We start from the raw sequence: 22378 nt of genomic DNA, 5'->3' as shown, positions 1-22378 counted from the left end.
ATTTTGATTGGATGTGGTATTCTGATTGCTCTACATAGTCCACAACCCTGTTGGATCCACCACTAACCCTGTCCCCTGTAAAGAAAACCCATAGTTTATCACCCAATTGTCCTGCCTTTAGATACAAATCTTACATGCAATGTCTTAAATCAGGTTTCATCATACTATTTGGTTACCACATACTACATAGAAACATTTGCTGTGCATCTAATCTTGCTGGGTGCTGAGGCAAACTGAATGCTACTTTATCTTCCATTATTTTCTGCAACGTTCATTTAATGTGAATGACTTGAAAGTTGAATGCAATAGTAGTTACTTTGGTACAGCCTGCTGTTGATGTACCTGTGCCATTTGCAATGTGCATTTCGTTTCCTGAAATGAAAACATGAAACTTACTCCATCCTATATTATTTTGTTGACTATGCTATCATTTTTTTCATTCTGTTGTATGAAGCTGTTGATCAACCCTGATATATACTTTTGATATTGTATAGGTTCGTGTTGAGGCAGCTTTAACATTGCGTGCTTTAGCAGAGGTTGATCCTACATGTGTTGGTGGTTTAGTTTCATATGGTGTTACAACATTGCATGCTCTTAGAGAGAATGTATCATTTGATAAGGTATAGTGTTACTCTTATCAGTCACATGCCAAGCCTTGCTGATTGCTACCTTGATTTAATCTATTGTATTAAAGCTGTGTTTTGGTGTTTAGTTTTATTCCAGTGTTTCTTTTCATCTGCAACTGGTATTCCACATGTTTATTTGTTCCAGAATCCGAGTAGGTACCATGAAACTAAGGTGTCTGTGTGTGTGTGTGTGACGCATGTGCGTGCCTGTCTGTCCCACTAATAGAATGTTAATAAGCAGCATATTCCCAAGATCCCCTCTGCTCACTGGTTTCACATCTGCATGGGACTCCAAATATCCTAGCTCTAGGCTTTTGAAACTGCAATCTATTCCAATATTTAAATAGTATGCATGAGAAGGTACCAGCAACATTTTCTATAGCAAACAGTGTGTTTAAGGATATATGGAGGGTGCAACATGCTTGACTATATTTTGCAAAAATTCTGAAGTTAATCATCGATCTTAAAATGTATGAAGTTAATCAATGCTACCTACTTCGTTGCAGTTGAAGTTCTAACAAGTTGCACTCTTGGTAACTGCGTCTCTTGTGCAACTTCACTATCATTTTCTGTTGTCTCCAAAATGGGAAAAAGTTGTGCACAATATGCACTGTCCATACAGCAGAAGTACCTCTTAAACTGTGTTATGGATACATGCAGAATTGATAGACGGGGTCTTGTACTCTTGTTTTGCTCAAATTACTCCCTTATTAGTCACTGCAGATGTTAATTGACCTATTTTCGACTTAAAATTCCCATGAATGAACTGGCACTAGCTATGTAACATATTATTCAGTGCTTATTAGGTAATATTTTGTCAATAACTTCTGGTTAATATTTTCTATCAATCGTTTGCTCCTTCTGTGCTGTATTTGCCGTCACATTTTCATGATACAGTTTTGCTTTAACCTTTACCCTCTCGACAAATTTGCTTAAAACAGGGCAAAAATTTGAACCTTGAGCTCGATTCACTACATGGACAGGCTACTGTGTTAGCTGCTCTTGTTGCGATCTCGCCGAAGTTGCTTCTTGGTTATCCTGCAAGGTTCGCTTCATTATATTTCAGCAAGCTTTCTTGGTTGTAATCCCTGATTGTAGGTTAAACAGTGCATTCCGAACATGGCTGCAATCTAATATAACAACATTATGGGAAGCAATTTTCCAGAGTTTGAAAAATGCAAAGAAAATCTATTAAAACAATGCTGGCAGCCTGGCAGAACCACGGCCAAACATAAAGAATGCACACACTCGAAAAATATGTTTGATAAAAAAATATATCCCCAGAATCATGCCATTAATACTGTGTCAGCCTGTTGACGCCATGCCAAAGGAACTTGCCTGCAGCACAGCACGAGTAGTTAGCTGTATTTCTGTTTACGCACCTAGCACCTGAGTTTTACTTTCTGTAGTTGATACTTAATACACAACCTATCTTGCAATTCATGTGAAGACAAGACAAGACAAGCAATGGATAAAAGCAACATTCTGAAGTCTGAACCATATATTCAGCATGTAAAAGAAAACATTATGAATGGCTGTAGGCTTTTAGCATTAGCATGGAGGCCATATATAAGTTGTGTGTGTCGGACATATGTTGGTGTGCCATCAGGCAGTGTTAGTGTGCTTATATTGACACAACCTAGCTGTGGTATTTGACAGTCAACTGTGCTTGAATCATGTACTCTTATGACAGAGCTAGAAGATTATGCACTTCGAGTTCGCAAAATGTTGCATCTGTCACCTGTGTTTGGGTATTGTTACTACCCAAGCATACTTACTGTTGGAAATAACATATGGCACTAATTTTCTGTGCCACTTTCAATGGTCAACATTCTTAAGGCATTGCCGGAGCATAGGCGAGGTTGGCCTCTGGTGGCTGTTGTTGCTGTCACCAAATCAAGCTGAGGTCTCCACTGAGTCCCTATCAAACTAGGGTATTTTGGTCTTTTCCCCTATTGACTATTGAAAGTGGCATAGAACGTTAGTGCTGTATGTTTCCACTAGCAAATGCAACGATGCACTATCTCTGGTGGCAGGTGAAACATTTCTCTAACTCGAAGAGGCATGTAAGATAGTCTGAAAATAATTTAAAGTTATTACTATTATTTTGGCTTCATAGGATCCTTCTTTTGTAATGGGAAAATGCTCTGTTCTGATATATATAAATAAGCTTCAACTTTTCCTTTAATGATTTGACCCTCATGTACATCTGCCGTTTTTTGCCTGTTGAATAAATCATGCAGGCTGCCCAAGTCTGTACTTGAATTGTCCAAAAAAATGCTGAATGGCTTCAGTCGAAATCCAGTGGCTGCTATCACAGTGCGTGAAGCTGGGTGGTTGCTGTTAGCTTCTCTTTTAGCATCCATGCCAAAAGAGGTATCAGAGATACCCTGTCATGTATGTAAAATAGTTGGATACTTTAATAGTGATTACTCTTTCTATGATACGTAACTATCTATGCAGGAGCTGGAAGACCAGGTATTCGACGTTCTTTTGCTATGGGCTGGTCCTTTTACCGGAAATCCTGAATCGTACCTTCATCATATACAGGATTGGGCATCAGAACTGCGGTTAGTTTCATTGATTGCATATGGATTGAATTTGCATCATTGCATGTTTTTACAAATTCATAGCACAGTAGCTTCCTTTTTTGAGCAATATCATCTGTTATCTTCTTGGATGTCCATACTAAAGATCTAGTTCGTTGACATCACTTTGTTCTTTAGTATGGAGTTGGCTTAAACATTAGGCAGTTAGCACAAGGCAAATAGAACGATGCTTTGATATTGTAGATACAAAAAAATGGAGATGAAGACAAAATTTGCATTGGACAACAGCTTTATATGGGCTCATTGCAATAATTTTCATTTTCTTCCAATTGATGATAGGTTTACTGACTTGTTAGTATGTCTACTACAGAGTTCTATCAGTTGCAATTGAGGCGCTTACTGCCTTTATAAGAAGTTTTGTTTATCCAATTATCACAACTGCTGATGGTGGAATCTTCCTTAACCCTGTGCTGGCCTACCTCGGTGGGTGCGTAAAAAATTACTGCTCAATTCCTATTATGATCTGTATTCTTGTGGTGCTTAAGTCTGACCTACGTCATCCAGAGCTCTATCCCTTATATCTTCGTTGAGCTCTAAGCAAGTGCCAAATGTCAAGTCTGCATTGGACCTATTCACAACTAGAACATTGATGGCATATCAGTCCCTTTCCAATCCTGTGGTATATAAATCCGAGCACCAGCAGATGCTTCAGCTATGCTCAAGCCCGTTCAGGTTGGTGACCTCTTGGATCGCGTTGTTTTATTGTCTTCAGACTTGACATGTTATTATGCATTAAAGTGTTGAAACAGTTAAATATAGTGAACACCTACACCTGTTTATCACAAAAAAAAAAAATCTAGAAAATTATACTCTCCACCGGATTTGTTTTGTGTGATCGAACTGGTAGTTTATTTGAGTATACCTACTACACTATTTTGTGAAACTAAAACCTTATTGCTATTTTATTGAATGTAATACTCAGTAATATCTAGTTAGGTCGGTCTTGTTATTCGTAAAACTAACAGATAGATTTGATGACATATTTGTGCCAACCTGGAGTGCTAGTTGGTATTTGACATCATGAGGAGGCATTACCAAAACTTGCTGACTTGCTGATGTGTAATCGTGCGTGAGGAAACTCTTGCTGAAATACCATGCTAGAGACCCTAGTTTTCTTTCCTATTTTGGAAGCTCACTCAGTTCCTGGAGGGAGCATGAATTGTCATCCAACCAAAGCCATTGGTACAGAGTTGAGTATTACAAGATCGTTCATTTACAAATTAGAACTCAAGTAAAAGGACCAGCATCTTTAACTTTAGCATGGTGATTCTAGAAAATTGGGGCTGCTGAATTCAGCATATTTAACTTTACTACCAAAGAAAAAAGATGCTTTGGAGGTCATGGACTATTGGCCTATAAGCCTCGTTCATAGTTTTGCTAAACTTGTGACGAAAATTATGGCTAATAGGCTCGCCCCAAAGCTGTCCTTGTTGGTTGCACCCAACCAAAGTGCATTCGTTCAAGGTCGAAGCATATAGGACAATTTTCTTTTGGTGCAAGGTACAACTCGGTTTCTTCATCAAGAAAAAGAGCCCCGGTTGCTTCTAAAATTGGATATATCTAAAGCTTTTGATTCGGTTCTTGGAGTTTTCTTTTGGAAATTCTCAATCATCTTGGTTTTGAGGCTCGTTAGCGTACTATGATTTGCAATCTGCTTTCCACATCATCCACTCGTATCCAACTTAATGGTGTGCTGGGAGAAAATATCATTCATCGTAGATGATTGTGGCAAGGAGATCCTCTCTCCCTAATGCTTTTCATTTTGGTTATGGATGTGCTGAATTCATTGTTTGCTAAGGCAGCGGAGGAGGGTTTACTTCAACCGATGTCCACTAAACGAGTTAGCCACCGAGTCTCCATGTATGCTGATGATGTGGTCTTATTTCTAAAGCCTATCAGTGAGGATCTTGATATGGTAAAGCAGATTCTATCTCGATTCGGTGGAATTTCAGGGCTCAAGACTAACATTCATAAGTGCTCAGCCACAACAGACATTGATATTGTTCGGGAATCTATGCCGTGTGCTATTGTGGACTTCCCCTACACATATCTTGGTCTCCCTCTATCAGTCAAGAAGCTGACTAAAGTAGTCTTGCTTCCTTGGATTGATAAAGTGGTAGATTGGCTCCCCGGTTGGAAAGCGGCCCTCATTAACCCGGTTGGCAGAGCTGTGCTTGTTAAGGCCGTGCTCACAGCCATTCCCATATACTTATTATTGGCAATGGATGTGCCATGTTGGTTGGTCAAGGCCATAGACAAGCGAAGGCGAGCATTTCTGTGGAAAGGGCGCAAGGAAGTTCATGGTGGACATTGTCTCCTTGCTTGGACTAAGGTGAGCAGACCTAAGGAGTTAGGAGGGTTCGGAATTCATAATTTAGAGGTCCTTAGTTGGGCTTTGCGAATGAAATGCCTTTGGATACAGAGGACTGATCTTGACCGATCTTGGTGTATGTTTGGCACATCAGTTCCAAGTAATGCAGTAGCACTTTTCTCCATCATGGTCACAACGGAGCTCGGTAATGGAAGAAAAACTAAATTTTGGACTGACAAATGGTTGCTGGGCCAATCTATGCAGAATTTAGCACCTCACACATTTGCTTTGGTCTCTAAGCGCATCTATGAGAAGAGGACTGTCAGAGAAGCCTTGTCTGGCAACAATTGGATCAAGGATATTAGAGGGACTGTTACTGTTCAGATCTTGGAGGAGTGTTTTCAGATTTTAGAACTCCTAGCCGATGTGGAATTGCATGATGATGTGGAGGATATGCACATATGGACTGCTACTGCATCCGGCATCTTTTCCTCCATATCGGCTTATAAGGCATTCTTTGAGGGTAGCACCAAGTTTGAACCTTGGCAGAGGCTTTGGAAATCATGGGCACCTCCCAGAGTAAAATATTTCATTTGGTTGGCTTGCCACAACCGTTGTTGGACTGCTGACTGTCTCGCACGACGAAGTCTACCTCATCCTACAAGATGCCCCCTCTGTGATCAGATGGATGAAACAATCACACATTTGTTGGTCGACTGCGTTTTCTCTAAAGAAGTTTGGATGCAGTTCCTACAATTGGTTGGCCTAGTGCAGTCTATGCCCGTGAGCCAAAACCATCTGTCTTTCCAAAATTGGTGGTTTCAAGCAACGCTTTTGGTTGACTCAAGGTGGAGAAAGGGATTCCATTCCTTGGTCATGTTGGTAGCATGGTTCATCTGGAAACATCGCAATGACTGTGTCTTCGAGGGAAGAAGCCCTAGTGTATCTCCTCTGGTTCAGAGCATTAGAGATGAATCTGCTCTTTGGTGCTCAGCAGGAGCCATTGAGTTGGAATCCCTTTGGTCTTGAGTGTGGTTTGGTTTTTAGGTCGTTTTCTTGAGCCATAGACACTAGGGGCATCTTCCCTCCGTTGTGGCATATGTAATTCCTCTTCTAGTATTCCTTTCCCTTTTCTTTTTGCTTCCTTTTCTTCTGGGGTGTGTGCGCTCTATGTGTGTTTGGCCCTGCTAGGTTAGTTTTGTATTTGATCTTTTCTTCTTCTTAATATAATGATGGACAACTCTCCTACTGGTTCGAGAAAAAAAAGGATCAGCAAAATGTGCTGGTCTCTAAACCAAAATCCCAGTCTCCAGACATGCCGCGTACTTACATGAGGATGAGCTAAACTTCAACTGGGGCTGGCAAGCTATGCATAAATTATTCATAGACAACATATTTTTCATTATAATTGAAATGTGGACACTAAAATGCCAATGTTATTGAATACACCAACCTAATTTGTTTTAGAATGCATTACTTATTTTAGAACACTGGCGTGATTGCCTGTAGTTCTATCTATTCAGGAACTCAATATGCATGTAAAATTGTGTTGAATTATATTTTTCGTGCACACTTAGAAATGACACATTTGAGTTTTAGGTTAACAATCCCCATTGATTTAAGTAATGTCTATGCCAGCATTCATTACTGAAGTTTAAGAATGAACTCAAATAGTAGATGTGTTCAAATGAACAAAATCAGGCTAAGGGGCCGTGTTTCACATAGATGGACATCAGAGGGGTTAAAATAAACAAATTAGACTTTTTAGATCTTTATTGCACGACTTCATATTGTCTAGGGTCTTATAATGCAATTTTGGCTTATCGTTTTTTCCTCAGCGTTGCCAAGAAGTTTGACTTTATTGTGTGCGACAGGAATTCTTTGTATCTGTATTACTGTGGTCTTTGGTTCAATTCCTGATTTTCAATTACTCCATATGAGGCTTCTTTTATTCAGATGCACTTCATCATCTGAACCTACCCACATGAACTCCTGATATGATAGGACATCTGTGCATAATTGCCTTGTTGATAATAATTTTTCTTTTTTTGATGAAAAACATTGGAATTCGCTGGCATGAGTTTAATCTTTTAATATTTTCCAGCTAATATTAAAATCCCTTATCCCATTCTGGAATGTTCTATTACCTGCCTTTTGTTCTGTGTATTTAACATTATGGTTGATGAACCTAGTGATCCTTCTGGATGGGAAGAAAGTTCATGCTTGAAGTTTTTGCTGGATAAGAGAGACGTGTCTCTGGGCCCGTGGATACCTGGAAGGTATTTGTGAGTACGGGTTTGTGCTGAGGTGTTGCAAATTTTCTGGTTTCATTTGATATTTTTGATGGATTTTTGTCTAACAGGGATTCATTTGAGGATGAACTACGTGCTTTTGATGGTGGTGTTGACGGATTTCTGCCATGCATGTGGGATGATGAAATCAGCAACTTTCCTCAGGTAGCTGTCTTCTGATTTAGCCCAACTGTCAATATGCTTATGCTTGCTCAAAACTATTGATACTACCGATTTACGCATCTAGAGTGAGAAATTGTTCCCTTACCCTAGGCCATTTCTGAACTAATGCGAACTGGTTCTGGAAGAAACTATTTAGCATTAGTAAATAGGGTAAGGTTTTTTCCCCCTTTTTTGTATTTAACAAATATGCACCTTAAATAACCCCTCCCCCTCCCCCCTTTTTTTCGATGACAAGGTGACACATGCACACCTTGAACCCCCTTAGATGTCCAAACTGGGAGTACATTACCATTCGTCCCTGAATTGCATTTTTTTTTCTTGTGACAGCATAATAAGGGAAAATTGACTTGGTAACACTGCAAAGATGTGTGGTTAGAAAATAGCATCCTATCTGAGGATGACAAGTGAACCCTAGGAACACTTGTCATTTACACACAGATGTCATTTTTTCCAGCTTGCATTATCTTTATAATGTCATTAAGGATTTTGATTAGTCGTTAGTGACGTGTAGTATATATTAGTCAAACTTCAGTTACACTTCCTACCGTTGAACAGTTATCCATGTGTATGCCATTGACTTTCACTGGTCAGTGCAGATTCTGAATAATTCGTTTCTTTTTCTTATATGAAGCCAGAATCGGTTAGCAAAATGCTCGTCAATCAGATGCTTCTGTGTTATGGTTCCATCTTTGCATGTCAGGTGCGCTCTCAACTTCAGGGATCCACTTACCTTTTTATTTGAAAATTCTCTCTCTGCTGGATGATTCTCTAGAATTTAATGTTAACACATCCACTGACAGGACAACACTACCAAGATAAGACTCTTGAACAATCTTGACCAGTGCCTCAAGTCTGGGAAGAAGCACTTGTGGTTTACGTTTCTTGTTACAAATGCATGTGTTGCTCTGTTGTCAGGGTTAAAGGTATTTCTCATATTTGTTATGTATTCTGAGCTCCAACAATATCATTTACTCCCTTACTTTCTAATATTGTACATGCTATGTTCCAGGAATTGCTCACTTTACGTGGTGCTCAATCATTGCCTATCGATATATTAAGTATGATCCAATCCATTTTCAAGGTGATGTGATACACTGTATTTAAGAACCTGTAATTACATGCCCCCTTCACTTTTCTTTTCTCTTTCAAATTTAACACGATTGCTGCTTCAGGGCATTTTAGCAGAGACTGAAACTTCTACAGCACAGCGGCGAGCAGCATGTGAGGGTCTCGGTTTATTAGCACGAGTTGGGAATGATATCTTCACTGCAAGGATGGTTTGTGTCTTCATTATGGTTTTGTATTTGTTGTTAATATTTCTTAGTGTTAATATTTATTTACTGTACATATATATCTTTTTACTACTATACAAAACGTTGATTCTGTTCTTTGTCACTAGATTTTTGATCTTTTCATTTTTCTCTGAAAATTGAAGATTCCATTTTTATTAGTTCTTGTAGACCCTTACCAGATGATTCCTGGAATGCTGCGATCTCAAAGTATGTGTGCAGACCATCAACCAAAACTGGTGGCTACTGCCAACTTCCATAACCAAAACTGTATGAGCATTGGCTAACATGAGCAGCATCTGGCCTAGTGAGTATAGACAAGACTTTATACAATACAATGATAAAGAAAAAGGTCCACAAGTGGTCAAGCGGAGTGCAGTTGCCTAATCAATCATGCCAAGTCACAAGGCCAAGTTACCCTGTATTGTTAGGGTAAATATCCACTGAGAGGATAGCCGAGGGGCATCAGCTGCTAAGGGAGGCATTAGGGGCCTGTTTGGTAGAACTCTCTTTGATCCAAATTCTCTGGAGGGAGTGATTATATGAGAAAAGTGATTATGTGGCTGAAAGTGATTCTGTATGGGAAGTGAATCAGGGGAAACTACTTTTTTCAGCTCCCAACATCTATTTCATTTTAGGGAATCATTTCCATGGATTCCACTCTGGGAGCTAAAAATTGAAAATTACTATTTGACAGAGCTCCTCTTGATTCCACTTTGGGAGCTGTTTTGGGAGCTCTGCCAAAAATGCACTAGATCATAGATTGAGGAGATAATATATTGATGGAGACTAGAGAATGGGACTGGGAATTAAATCTATTCTTCTTGCTTGATTACAATGATATGCGGCTGCCTCTTTATATAGATGGAAGATTACAATCCTAAATCAACTCCAAATCCTAATTTATCAAACTTATCTCCTATTGAATTGGAAACTAAATCAAACTTATCTCCTAACCAAATCAAATCTAACTCCTACCAAACTTATCTCCTAGTTAAATAACAAGCTTGATGTCCTGACATAACATCTACTAAACTCGCGATACAGCATTGACACTACAGTACACGTCGGTGAACAGTAATTCCAGCACATAACATATATACATGCACTAAAATTACAAGAAATATAATTTGCATTGTTATAGTATGCACATTTTTATACCAGTCATTGTGCATGTTCTATAGAGTGAAAATTCTCAAAATTGCTATTCAGTTTTCTAGCATGTTCTATGTTTGGCAATTCCCAAAACTGTAATCCAGTTTTGAAGCACCAATTCCATTCTTTTCTCATCTTAATTGATTGGGTTTGAGCAAATCTTGTATGTTTTATCTTTTGTAATTTACACACTTTTTATATCAATATAAATAGTTTGTACTCTTCATGCTTCATCTGGATGAGATGGGGCATTTGATTTTTCTCCCCTGAATCCCTGATAGATTTCCCAGTCTCTTCTTTTTAGTGATGGAAGTAACTTCTCAATTTGCTAGGCTCGCTCTCTTCTTGGAGAGCTGATAACAGCAACAGATCTCAGCAATATAGCATCGGTTGTGCTTTCACTGGGCTGCATCCATCGAAGGTTCAGTATATCAAGACATCTTTGTTTTATTAATTTTGAATCTCCGTGAAATATTAGTTTATCTCCATAGGGTGCAGGCATATATGTGCATGCTTGTTTGAGTTATGTTACTTTGTTCATTATGTCCTATTGTTGACATGGATTGACGTACTAGTTCATTTCCTTGGAAGTGGATTTGAATGTTTTTAACATACTTGTTGAAATTTGTCTCAAGTATCTTGTTTTCTTTCTGAGATGAGCCTGGATTGATTCTAAAGTAAAAGCTGGAGAAGCTTACGAGCCATTAGTTTTTTGCCCATTCATCTGTGCGACTGTTTACGGAAAGCAACTTTGATCTCTATGGAAATGAGTTTCTTAGTGTTGACGACTATTCTCATTTATCTTCGAAGTGAATTATCTAGTTCAATGTATTTCTACTTGACCTGTATGCTATTCTTGAGTTTAAAACCATGATACAACAAATAATGTTCCATTCCACCGTTTATCTAATTTGATGACTCTTTTGTGCCTGCTAGGCTTGAAACTTTGTAGTGGCTTGAGTATGTTTGACACATTGAGGTCATTGCAGTGATGTAGTTTATGTTGATGCAGTGCTGGAGGAATGGCATTATCCACCCTGGTTACCCCAACTGTGAACTCGTTATCTCATTTGAGTAAAAGTTCTAATTCCAATCTGCAGTTGTGGTCACTGCATGCTCTTCTTTTAACCATTGAAGCTGCTGGTTTGTCTTACGTCTCCCAAGTTCAGGTATTGTACCCCTTAAAAAAAGTTCTGGTGTTGTAAGTGCAGCATTATTTTTTAGAGTACTAAGTTTACAAGTAATAGTTTTCTGAAGCCATGCTTTGCATGAGCTTGGCATTTGTAAATGTGAGGAAATAATAGCAGATACACTGGCGGTGAAAAGGGTTCTGGTACTGTTCTTATAACCATCTTAATTACCTTCCCATCTGACTACCCTGTAAAGAGCCACCTAATCATCCTATTTTATCCTTAATTTCCTACAAATCTTTGCTCTACTTTTTTTTTTCTACTGAGGGGGCACACTATATTTAACCAGGAGACATCCTTTGATGAAACTGAAAGAGGCACATAAGGATCTTTTGTGCTCTTGCCAGCATACAGATTGAAAACCTCATTTGTTTTGGAATAAATTCTTAATGTCACTTTTTGTGCCTTATTTGGTTGCGACAAGCTTGAAACATCATGTCCTTGTACTGTTGACTGTAAACTTGTAATGGGTGCTTTGATATCTTGTTACACAGGGGACACTTTTCCTTGCTATGGAGATTCTTCTCTCGGAAGAAAATGGATACGGGGATCTTAGACAGAGAATTGGTCATCTTATCAATGCAATAGTAGCAGTTCTTGGCCCTGAGCTTGCTCCTGGTAGCACATTCTTTTCGCGCTGCAAGGTTGGACTATTTTTACTGCAACATTCTGCTGTAACCCCTATTCCAGAAGAAAAAGATCCAACCTACTTTTCCAAAAGATCTGGCTACAGTTACCCCCTTAATTACTGGATTCTTATCATTCTAGACTTCATATTATTAATAAGTAATACATGTCATTCCACCATTTGGTAAACTATAGCACTTTTTCGAAACGAGTGGCTGTTGTTTTGGGGACTATGTATAGAGTATATTGGATAAGGTAAAGATCTGCCATTCTCCTTATGCCTGCCCTCATACTCGAGGCTATAATGACATGTACTTAGTAATGGAGGGAGTACTCTTTGTGTTTGATAGACATGTGTCTTTCAACTAATTTTCTTGTTTCATCTCTAAAGAAATTGGTTCATGTGACTCCTTTTTTATTTTCCAATTTCAGTCTGTCATTGCAGAGATAAGTTCCTCGAATGAAATGGCTACACTTTTAGAGTACGTACTGAAGATAGCAACTTGCCTTTTTATTTGACAAACAGCTGTTTAGGAGGTGTCAAAGTAAGTAGTCTTGAATGCATTTTCTGTAATGTTTTACATGAAATCTAATGGAACTTGCAGATCAGTTAGATTTGCTCAGCAGCTCGTTCTTTTTGCTCCTCAAGCTGTTCCTGTGCACTCCCATGTTCAAGGTCTTATTCCGACCCTTAACTCAAGACAGGTAGATGGTGCTGTTGTTTGCTTTCTATTAGCATTTCCTCTCTCATGGTGGAATAGGTGCTGTTGTTTGCTTTCTTATTAGCATTTCCTCTCTCATAGTGGAATATTTTTTATAACAGCCGAGCCTAAGGTATTTGGCAGTGTCCACACTGCGTCATCTGATTGAACGAGACCCGGTAAGGCCTGCAAACCGAGAGATTTTATTTTACTTAAGTTCAAATGCCAAACAGTAGCTAGTTTCAGTCAGCATATTCTCATGTATGATACTTTTCTCCTCGTGTATGCGGTGCCTAAATAACTACATAATGCTGAAACTGGAGTATTATTTCTGAACGCTGTATTGTTTTCTTGGTACAATTTTGCTTTTCCTGAACCTGATTCTTGGTTTGCATGTTTCTTTTTGCCACTCCTTTAGGTGCTTGTTTGTTTTTGCCACTTAATTGCCATTTTAGCCCAAATGCCGTCAGTTAGCAGGCATTTTTTACTTAGAGAAGATAGGTCCAACAGCCACAAATAGCAATGATATACACATAGGGTGTACCCAAGGTAATTAAATTGCGATTTTTGCAGCTTCGCTGCAGGGTCCCAAAAAAGCTACAATAGCTATCGCTAGCTAACGCGAAAGCTATCATTCTTCGTGTTTTAGTATTAAAAAAGTGCAAAAATGTGAAATATGTAATAATGTAACTCACATTCGAAGAAATTATAAAACTATGAGGCTTTATAATATGCTTAATACTATATAAGACCAAATAATAATATTCTTACTGAAAAGTATCGATCAACTAGAAAAGTGAATGTTGGAGAAAAGGAAGATAAGGTATCCTGCTAATTTTTCATACTTGAGGCTTACAAGAGATACATTTGGGCTTCTAATTAAGTCTGTTGGTACAAATGTAGGATAGCGGAGCTATTTGGAACTGTTGCGCTTGTAGCTAGTATAGCGGTAAATTGGACTGTCTCGCTTTGTGTTTGGGGCCAAAAACAGCTATAACGGAGCTATAACACAGCTATAGCAAGCTATTTAGAACCTTGGGTGTACCTTTTGTTACTTGCGGAGAAAATCCCTGACGTAATGATAAATTTTTTGGCATTCTTTTATTCAAATTCTGTCAGTTAATGGTCAAATTGATGACAATTGCAAAAAGAATCAAGCATCTAATGAACGAGTAGCAAATTAGAATCATGCGAAAAACGATTGCGGTATCTTAATGGTAAAAAAAAAATTCCCCCTTTTTTGGCACTCATCATATATATTCTCAAGATGCATTTTTTGGTTCAGTTCTAAAAGTAAATAGTGCATGGCAACAAGACAAATTGTTCAAACTTAGTGTAGATTCTGGAAAATATGTCATTGGAAGTTGCTCATAAAGAAAGAGAATAAATAAAGGAAAATTTAGGTTTTTGCTATTGTGTCAATTGCGGTTTAGATATTTGTCGCTGCTTTTGTAATTAATTAGACTCATGCCATTGGTTTGTAAAAGATGATTAGTTTATGCCACCACCGTTTCATTCTGTCCATCACCATGGCTATTTTGTTGACGTGGCAACCCAACTTATTCCAAAAACCCTGGTCATCTCTCACTGCTGCCCATCTCATCTCTCACCTCGGCCATCTCTCTCTGTCGTTATCCATTTCGTCTCTTACCCTGTCCATCTCTCGTCGTCACCCTTCTCATCTTCAACTGGGCGACTCCACAGGCAATCGATGGAGAACACATCCTAGAATGCGCCATCCTTTCGAAGTCATTAAAATCTTTCCCGACTGAGTAACATTGTTTGAGTATAGCAAGTGTGAGTACATGGAATACTCAACAAGTGTAGGAAAATGTGACATGTGGGCCAATATCAAGATAGACTTAACTCAGGGTTTCTTTGCACAAATGCCATTTAGTAGTACATTTATAAAAGCAACCTATTTACTATGTGAATGATCTCTAAAATTTGAGCCAAGGTTCCAATCACTTTGCTCCACAAACCGAGGTTCCATCCACCTCTAACCAAAACCAAACTTGAATCACAGCTCCCACCGCTGTGACCCACCAAAATCAACCAAAAACCATTATGAAACCACCCGACTAATCATGTGAGGGTCTATGCCATTCATGACCGTGAGCATGACTGATATATCAGTTTTCACTTTGTAGAGGTTGTGCACTTTATCCACGAGTCGTGATTAACTCTTTCGTCGGTATCTATTGGTACTTTACATACTTTCGAGGTGTGTATCGAGAGATCACTACAAGGCCTTTCCAAATAGTCTCCCATCATGTACTTGCCCATCGAGGTTTCATCATCGTGGGAGTAACCCTCTACTCCAGAAGCCCCCTCTTGTGTCTGATAGATCCATGAAGTATCCCTTCTCTACACATCTATCTGACTCATACACTACTAGGAGAACATCCAATTACTTGACCAATCCGTACCCATATAAGCCTTGTGGTTGTACTGTTTTCATGGTCGCTCCATGAACCGGTCTTTAACATGATCTGGGCAAGACCACCGTCATCCCAAAAAAGGATAATCACCATTATCCCAACAAGCCCATAATTGCCTGGAGCACATCCACAGGTCAACCAACATGCCAACTCTTGCCTAGACCCTACTTTCCATGTGTCCAAGCACTTTTACCGAAGTTAACATCATGATCCATATATCATTAGTCAAATTCATCATTTACCTATACTACCCATAAGTAAGCATGACTAGGCATGTTGTACCCATACCATGATAATCATATTATGGTTATAAGGAATGTCAGGAAAGATTAGTAAACCCTACCATAGGTCATCGCACATATTTGACAAGAATGCAATTTGTAAAACAAAAACATTACAAAACTAGGTACAAGATGTTGAAGGACATTTGCCTTTTGTTAAGCTGCTCGAAATCCTCGAAGTCCTGGTTTTGAATATTCTTGAACGGCTCAGGGACAGGATTGTCAACACGCGGAGAGAACAACGTACTAAGAACAAGCACCAAACAAAGCTAAATAACAAACAAACACTAAGGCTAGCTAGAACACGATTTTAGAAAGATTTAGGTGTAAGAATCGATCAAATCGGAGCTATGATGCGAAAACTATTTTAACGGGCTGGAATTTACTTTAATTTATTTGAATTTCTAAAAGGTCAAAAACATTTATTTATAATTTTTCAGAATTATTATGACATAAAACTAATTAAAAGATTAGCCGGAATTTTTAGAATTTATTTACATTTTTAGGAATTAAAACAAATTTTATTTGCATTAAAACATATTATAAACATTTATTTAACTAAAGAAAACCTAATTAAAATATTACTAGAATTATAGATTTTCTAAAACTATTTCCAAAATTAAAACATTTATTTTAAATTTATTTGTATTTTTTAACACTAAAAGCGATATTAAATATTATTATACTGAAATAAAAACCTAGAACACATATAAAACACATTAAATCATATTTGACAATTTATTTATGAATTTTACCTAATTTTTCTAATAAGAAAACCTATTTACGATTTTTGGAATTTCGTGAATTATTTTTCTAAAGGAAAAGGTTTAATTGCCCAATTATGATGTCGACCTCCTAACTGTGATGCTGACGAGGCAAATTGGTGCTAACTAGGCGACACGTTGGACACAATCGCCTATGTGGCGTGCTAACGAGGCATGTTGACTAGGCGAGACTGAAGCGGATAAGGTTCATTAAATCTATGTTGTAAATCGTGGATCGGACAACCAATATCTAGATCATCAAAGAGGTATTCTTATTTCTAATCTAGACCGCAGAAAACATATCGGACGGTTCGAACCTTGCCTTCTTCGACTTTTGTCAGCAGAGACGCAACGGCTTCTACTCGCGGTGGCGCTTGGCTTGGGCGCTTGGATCCGGGGTGGCGGTGTGTGGAACTCGACGGTGAGTGGCAGAATGCGAAGAGGAGACGACGATGAGGGGCGGCGAAGGACTTCTTGTGCATCAGCAATGGTGCTCCGGTGGCAATCTCGCGATGGTTTGTTAGGGGAAACAGGCGGTGTGGTGTGGGAAAGGTTCTAGGGGTCTTGGTGGGGTGGCTTTTATAGGGGAGGGAGCGGGACGAGGACGTTGTCTACATCCTCAACCGCTCGCCTACCAAGGCGCTCGACGGCAGGACGCCGTACGAGGCTTGGCATGGGCGCAAGCCGGCGGTCTCCCACTTACGGGTCTTCGGCTGCCTCGCGTTCGCCAAGGAGCTTGGCCACATCAGCAAGCTCGACGACAGGAGCACTCCGGGAGTGTTCATCGGCTACGCAGAGGGCTCGAAGGCCTACCGCATCCTCGACCCGAAGACACAGCGTGTGCACACGGCGCGCGACGTTGTGTTCAACGAAGGGCGAGGATGGGCGTGGGACAAGGCGATGGACGACAGATCGGCTCCGACGTACGACGACTTCACTGTCGAGTACGTCCACTTCGAGGGAGCTGGGGGAGTAGGCAGCTCTTCTTCGACGAGCGTGTCTACCCCAGTCCCTGAGCCTCCACCGACCCCGGCGCCTGCTACTTCGACAGCACCACGTTCTCCAGCCAGGACCTCGGCTGCGATGAGTTCTTCACCGGCTCCACCACAGCCGGCAACGCCACGCACTCCAGCACCGACAGGCACCTCTCCGGGCACGTCTACTCCAACACCAGCTCGTGTCGAGCACAGCCCGGTTGAGCTCGCTACTCCGCTCTCTCACGACGAGGAGCGCATCGACGCGTACCACGACGGCGAGCCGTTGCGGTACCGTACGATGGAGAACCTTCTCGGCGACCAGCCGGTGCCGGGACTGGTGCCTCACGATCTGGAGGCGCAGTTGCACCTTGCGTGTGACGACGGCGAGCCTCGGTCGTTTGCAGAGGCCGAGAGACACGCGGCATGGCGCGTCGCGATGCAGTTGGAGATGGATGCGGTTGAGAAGAACCGCACCTGGGAGCTTGCTGACTTCCCTCGTGGTCACCGAGCGATCACCCTTAAGTGGGTGTTCAAGCTGAAGAGGGATGAAGCCGGCGCCATCGTCAAGCACAAGGCTCGCTTGGTGGCACGAGGTTTCGTGCAGCAGGAGGGGGTCGACTTCGACGACGCCTTCGCTCCCCTGGCACGGATGGAGTCCGTGCGACTCCTCCTTGCGCTAGCTGCCCAGGAGGGCTGGCGTGTTCATCATATGGACGTCAAGTCGGCATTCCTTAACGGCGACTTGAAGGAGGAGGTCTACGTGCACCAGCCGTCGGGATTTACGATCCCCGGCAAGGAGGGCAAGGTGCTCCGCCTGCGCAAGGCCCTCTATGGCTTGCGGCAGGCACCGAGGGCGTGGAATGCCAAGTTGGATTCCACGCTAAAAGGGATGGGCTTCGAGCAAAGCCCACACGAGGCGGCCATCTACCGACAGGGCAGTGGAGGAACTGCTCTGCTGGTGGGTGTCTACGTCGACGACTTGGTGATCACCGGCACCAAGGATGCGGAGGTGGCGGCATTCAAGGAAGAGATGAAGGCCACCTTCCAGATGAGTAACCTGGGACCTCTCTCCTACCTGGGGATCGAGGTGCACCAGGATGACTCCGGGATCACGCTTCGACAGACCGCCTACGCCAAGCGCGTCGTTGAGCTAGCTGGGCTCACCGACTGCAACCCAGCTCTCACTCCGATGGAGGAGAGGCTGAAGCTGAGCCGCGACAGCACGACGGAGGAGGTGGACGCTACGCAGTACCGGCGTCTTGTGGGGAGCCTTCGCTACCTCGCCCACACACGGCCGGACTTGGCATTCTCCGTCGGCTACGTTAGTCGGTTCATGCAGCGACCGACGACGGAGCACCAGCAGGCTGTGAAGAGGATCATCCGCTACGTTGCGGGGACTCTCGACCACGGCCTCTACTACCCTAGGTGCCCTGGGGCGGCACACTTCGTCGGGTACAGCGACATTGATCACGCCGGCGACATCGACACCAGCAAGAGCACAAGCGGGATCCTCTTCTTCCTCGGCAAGTGCCTCGTTAGCTGGCAGTCGGTCAAGCAGCAGGTGGTGGCCCTGTCCAGCTGCGAGGCCGAGTACATAGCGGCCTCCACCGCTTCGACTCAGGCGCTCTGGCTCGCTCGACTGCTTGGTGATCTCCTCGGCAGAGACACTAGAGCGGTGGAGCTCAGGGTGGACAACAAGTCCGCTCTAGCCCTGGCAAAGAACCCCGTTTTCCATGAACGGAGCAAGCACATCCGGGTGAGGTACCACTTCATCCGAGGCTGTTTGGAGGAAGGGAGCATCAAGGCGAGCTACATCAACACCAAGGATCAGCTTGCGGACCTGCTCACCAAGCCTCTTGGGAGGCTCAAGTTCCTTGAGCTCTGCTCCAGGATCGGGATGGTTCAATCTTCCCATAAGACGACGCACAAGACTTAGGGGGAGAATGATGGGATAAGTCCTTGTGCAGCACATGGTCTTTGTGGGGCTGTCACATGGTGGTCTTGCTGCCCATATGCTTTAGGACAGCATCTAGGACACTAGGACAGCATCTAGGACAGCATCTTAGACTAGAGGACAGCATCTAGGACAGCATCTTAGACTAGCATCTTAGACCAGCATCTTAGACTAGAGGACAGCATCTAGGACAGCATCTTAGACTAGCATCTTGGCATATACTTGGCTGGCCATGGGCCTATAAATATGTATCCGCAACCCCTCAGGTTGGTATGGCATTTGTGTGAGAAATAAAGGAAAAATTGCCCCAACTCCTAGTGTCATCCTCTCTCGATGAGAGTAAGAATTCAGCTACTACCAAGAGTAAGAATTCAACGACTAACAAAAAGAAGTTCAACGGCGGCAGGGGGAATTTGTGTCGGTTTCCCTGTTTCTTGCTCAGGATCTTCGCGGAATTGGTGCGGGTCTTCCCTTTGTGGCCGTCGGTTTCCAACAGGGAGCACTAATTCGCGTTTTAGTGCCATTAATTGGTGCGGGATCGACGGGTCTTTTGATGTCGGTGCTGTTTTTGCAAGGGAATTGATGTGAGGTTGAAGAAGGCAGCCGATGAACGGGGCCCACCTGGCAGTGTCGCGGAGAGGGGGAGAGAGTGAAAAAGGGATGTTACATATTCATTTGTCCCTAGCTATGTACGTGAAATGGTCTTATTTTTGTTAGGAATAGAGTCCTTATCTTTTACGTATAGGTTATTAAAGTCCTTTCCCTGTACTACTAGACTCCTTATCTTGTACTTTCTCATGTACTCTATATATTGTCCCCATGGGGCAACCGTTGTGTCAAATATATAACTATGGGATATATACGCATAAGGACTATACTGTATATGGACAGGTTATACCGTGCGCATGTATAATAACTTCGGATACTATGGAACCGAATCTGCGATACCTGATACACCCGGAAATATAAAAGATGTATACTAGGAAGGTGTCGATTAACTCGAGAACGATTAGTATCCAAGTCGGATTCATCTGCTTTGTCGTGGTAGATAAGATGAAGAACTCTCTATAGACTACAGTTGGATAGGAGGCGGCATATCAGCCTTGTATAAAGCGGGGACCCAGATCTCCGAGGAGGAAAAAAACTTATGCATCTGCAACTCGACACAAGCACTAAGATCATAGAAGATACTCGGTGACATCATCCTTAGTTTAACTTAGATCCGATCTATTCCCTGTAATAAGTCTAGACACATTACTTATACTCGAGATATACATAGACATCATCATCCATACAAGACGTAGGGTATTATTTCAACCGGGGGTCCGAACCTGTCTACATTGCGTATCATGATTCGTGTTCAATCCCTGATCTCGAAAGTACTCTAGTCAATTACGGATATATTGTCAGAAACTAATCTTCGACACATTGAATACATGTTGCAATTCCTGACATGGTATTAGAGCTAGGTTTTTTTGGATGATGCAACTCGTCTTGATCTAGCCAACCGCCGCTACTGGTTTTCTCTCTCTCTTCCTCTCTGCACGTCGTCTTGATCCAGCCAGCCGCCGCTGCTGGTTTTCTCTTTCTCTCTTCCTCCCTGCACAGCGCGTCTCCTGTTGCTCATGCTCGCTACTGCACACTCGGTTGGCCAGCCTTGGCCTGCCATCGCCTCTGGCTCCCCCTGGCCATGCTGTCTCTCACCGCTTCTCCTTCTCAATTGCTGTTCCTAACAATTTTGAATCTAAGGATGGGATGGAAGGGTGACAAGGGAGGAGAACCAAACGTGCCTTGCATGGCGTGGCTCCTTTAGCACTCACCACTAAGAACAGAAGCTTACATGGGAGGGGGAAGAGAAGGAAAGAGACAATAGTGGTGGTGGGGCCAGGAAGAGGTGTGAGAGAGGAAATGAGAGGTGACGAGAGTCCGAGAGAGAAGACAAAAGAGGGTGACGGAGGGTAACAAGGTGATTTGGCACGGTCAAATGGTTTGACCAGACGACGCCAGAGCTTTGGTTGCATGAGCCTAAAAAGTTTTGGAACCGGTGGCATGAACCTGAATATTACAAAAGCAGTAGCAAATGTCTAAGCTGTAATTGACGCAACAGCAAAAACCTAAAATTTCCAATAAATAAGGTACAGTAGGTGCAGTAATATACAATCATTGCACAAGATTGTACTCGCAGTACAAAATGGATTAATGGAAGTATATATTTTATAGAAAGGAGATGTCTACATAATGTGATTTTTTTAGTGATGGTTGTGTTCCGGACCTAGACCAGATCAACAACACAAAACACGCACACTAGAACAGGCCTTCAATATAGTAAGGCCATGTGAGGCTATGATACTAATGGGCCTCATGGGCTTTTGCCATATATGATCCTTTAGGTAAGTGTCAACATCCAAAGGAACTGTTCCACTGCACTCCCGTTGGACACTTGTAGATGCTATGCATATGCCTCATTAAAAATCCTTTCAAGGCCCAATTTAAAGAATCAATTTGGAGAAAAGATTATATAGATTGCGTGGTTTGTGATTGTACATGTTACTTCATAAAAACTTTCAATTGACAAAACTCATTGGTATAAAACTTAATCAAGAAATAAAGTACAAGATGTTATACAAAGATGATAGCATACGCAGACTAAATCTTCTCTGAAGAAAACAACTGTCTCGTAAGGTAGAAGCGGGCAAGGCCTTAGTAAATAAATCCACTAGATTGCTAGATTTTCAGTAGTCTGGATATTCTGTATTTCTATATTCACATTCTCTCTATATTCACATTCTCCTGTTGTTCATGCGGATAGAATTCTTAGGACACCCATGAAGCCTTGTTATTGATAATTTTCTCTGTTCTACAGTTAACATGTTTTTTCTCAACAAACTGTACTATTTTGGATGCTAGTAAATTTATATAAAAGTCTATACATGCGTATTCAGCAAGATTTGAGTTCTTTTAGTTGAGTTAACATTCATT

General features: G+C 41.6%; 1 protein-coding gene across 11 annotated transcripts in view; it reads left to right on the top strand.

Annotated features, from left to right (window-relative positions):
• The window catches only part of LOC133926819 (protein SWEETIE-like), a 59434-nt gene that overhangs the window by 10907 nt on the left and 26149 nt on the right, over positions 1–22378 (top strand). For all 11 annotated transcript variants that reach the window (XM_062372934.1, XM_062372933.1, XM_062372932.1 and 8 more), the window contains 18 exons: positions 495–620; positions 1568–1671; positions 2870–3002; positions 3090–3196; positions 3546–3662; positions 3740–3907; positions 7739–7825; positions 7909–8002; positions 8652–8720; positions 8821–8943; positions 9030–9101; positions 9193–9297; positions 10797–10885; positions 11477–11633; positions 12149–12298; positions 12714–12763; positions 12887–12986; positions 13105–13161. In XM_062372934.1, the coding sequence (XP_062228918.1) occupies positions 495–620; positions 1568–1671; positions 2870–3002; positions 3090–3196; positions 3546–3662; positions 3740–3907; positions 7739–7825; positions 7909–8002; positions 8652–8720; positions 8821–8943; positions 9030–9101; positions 9193–9297; positions 10797–10885; positions 11477–11633; positions 12149–12298; positions 12714–12763; positions 12887–12986; positions 13105–13161 (1908 nt within the window). The remainder of the gene's footprint in view (positions 1–494; positions 621–1567; positions 1672–2869; positions 3003–3089; positions 3197–3545; positions 3663–3739; positions 3908–7738; positions 7826–7908; positions 8003–8651; positions 8721–8820; positions 8944–9029; positions 9102–9192; positions 9298–10796; positions 10886–11476; positions 11634–12148; positions 12299–12713; positions 12764–12886; positions 12987–13104; positions 13162–22378) is intronic.

This window comes from Phragmites australis, chromosome 8 (genome assembly GCF_958298935.1).
Source record: "Phragmites australis chromosome 8, lpPhrAust1.1, whole genome shotgun sequence".
Taxonomy (NCBI): Eukaryota; Viridiplantae; Streptophyta; class Magnoliopsida; order Poales; family Poaceae; genus Phragmites; species Phragmites australis.
The sequence above is the reverse complement of the archived record's forward strand: the minus strand, read 5'-3'. Positions and strand labels throughout refer to the sequence as shown.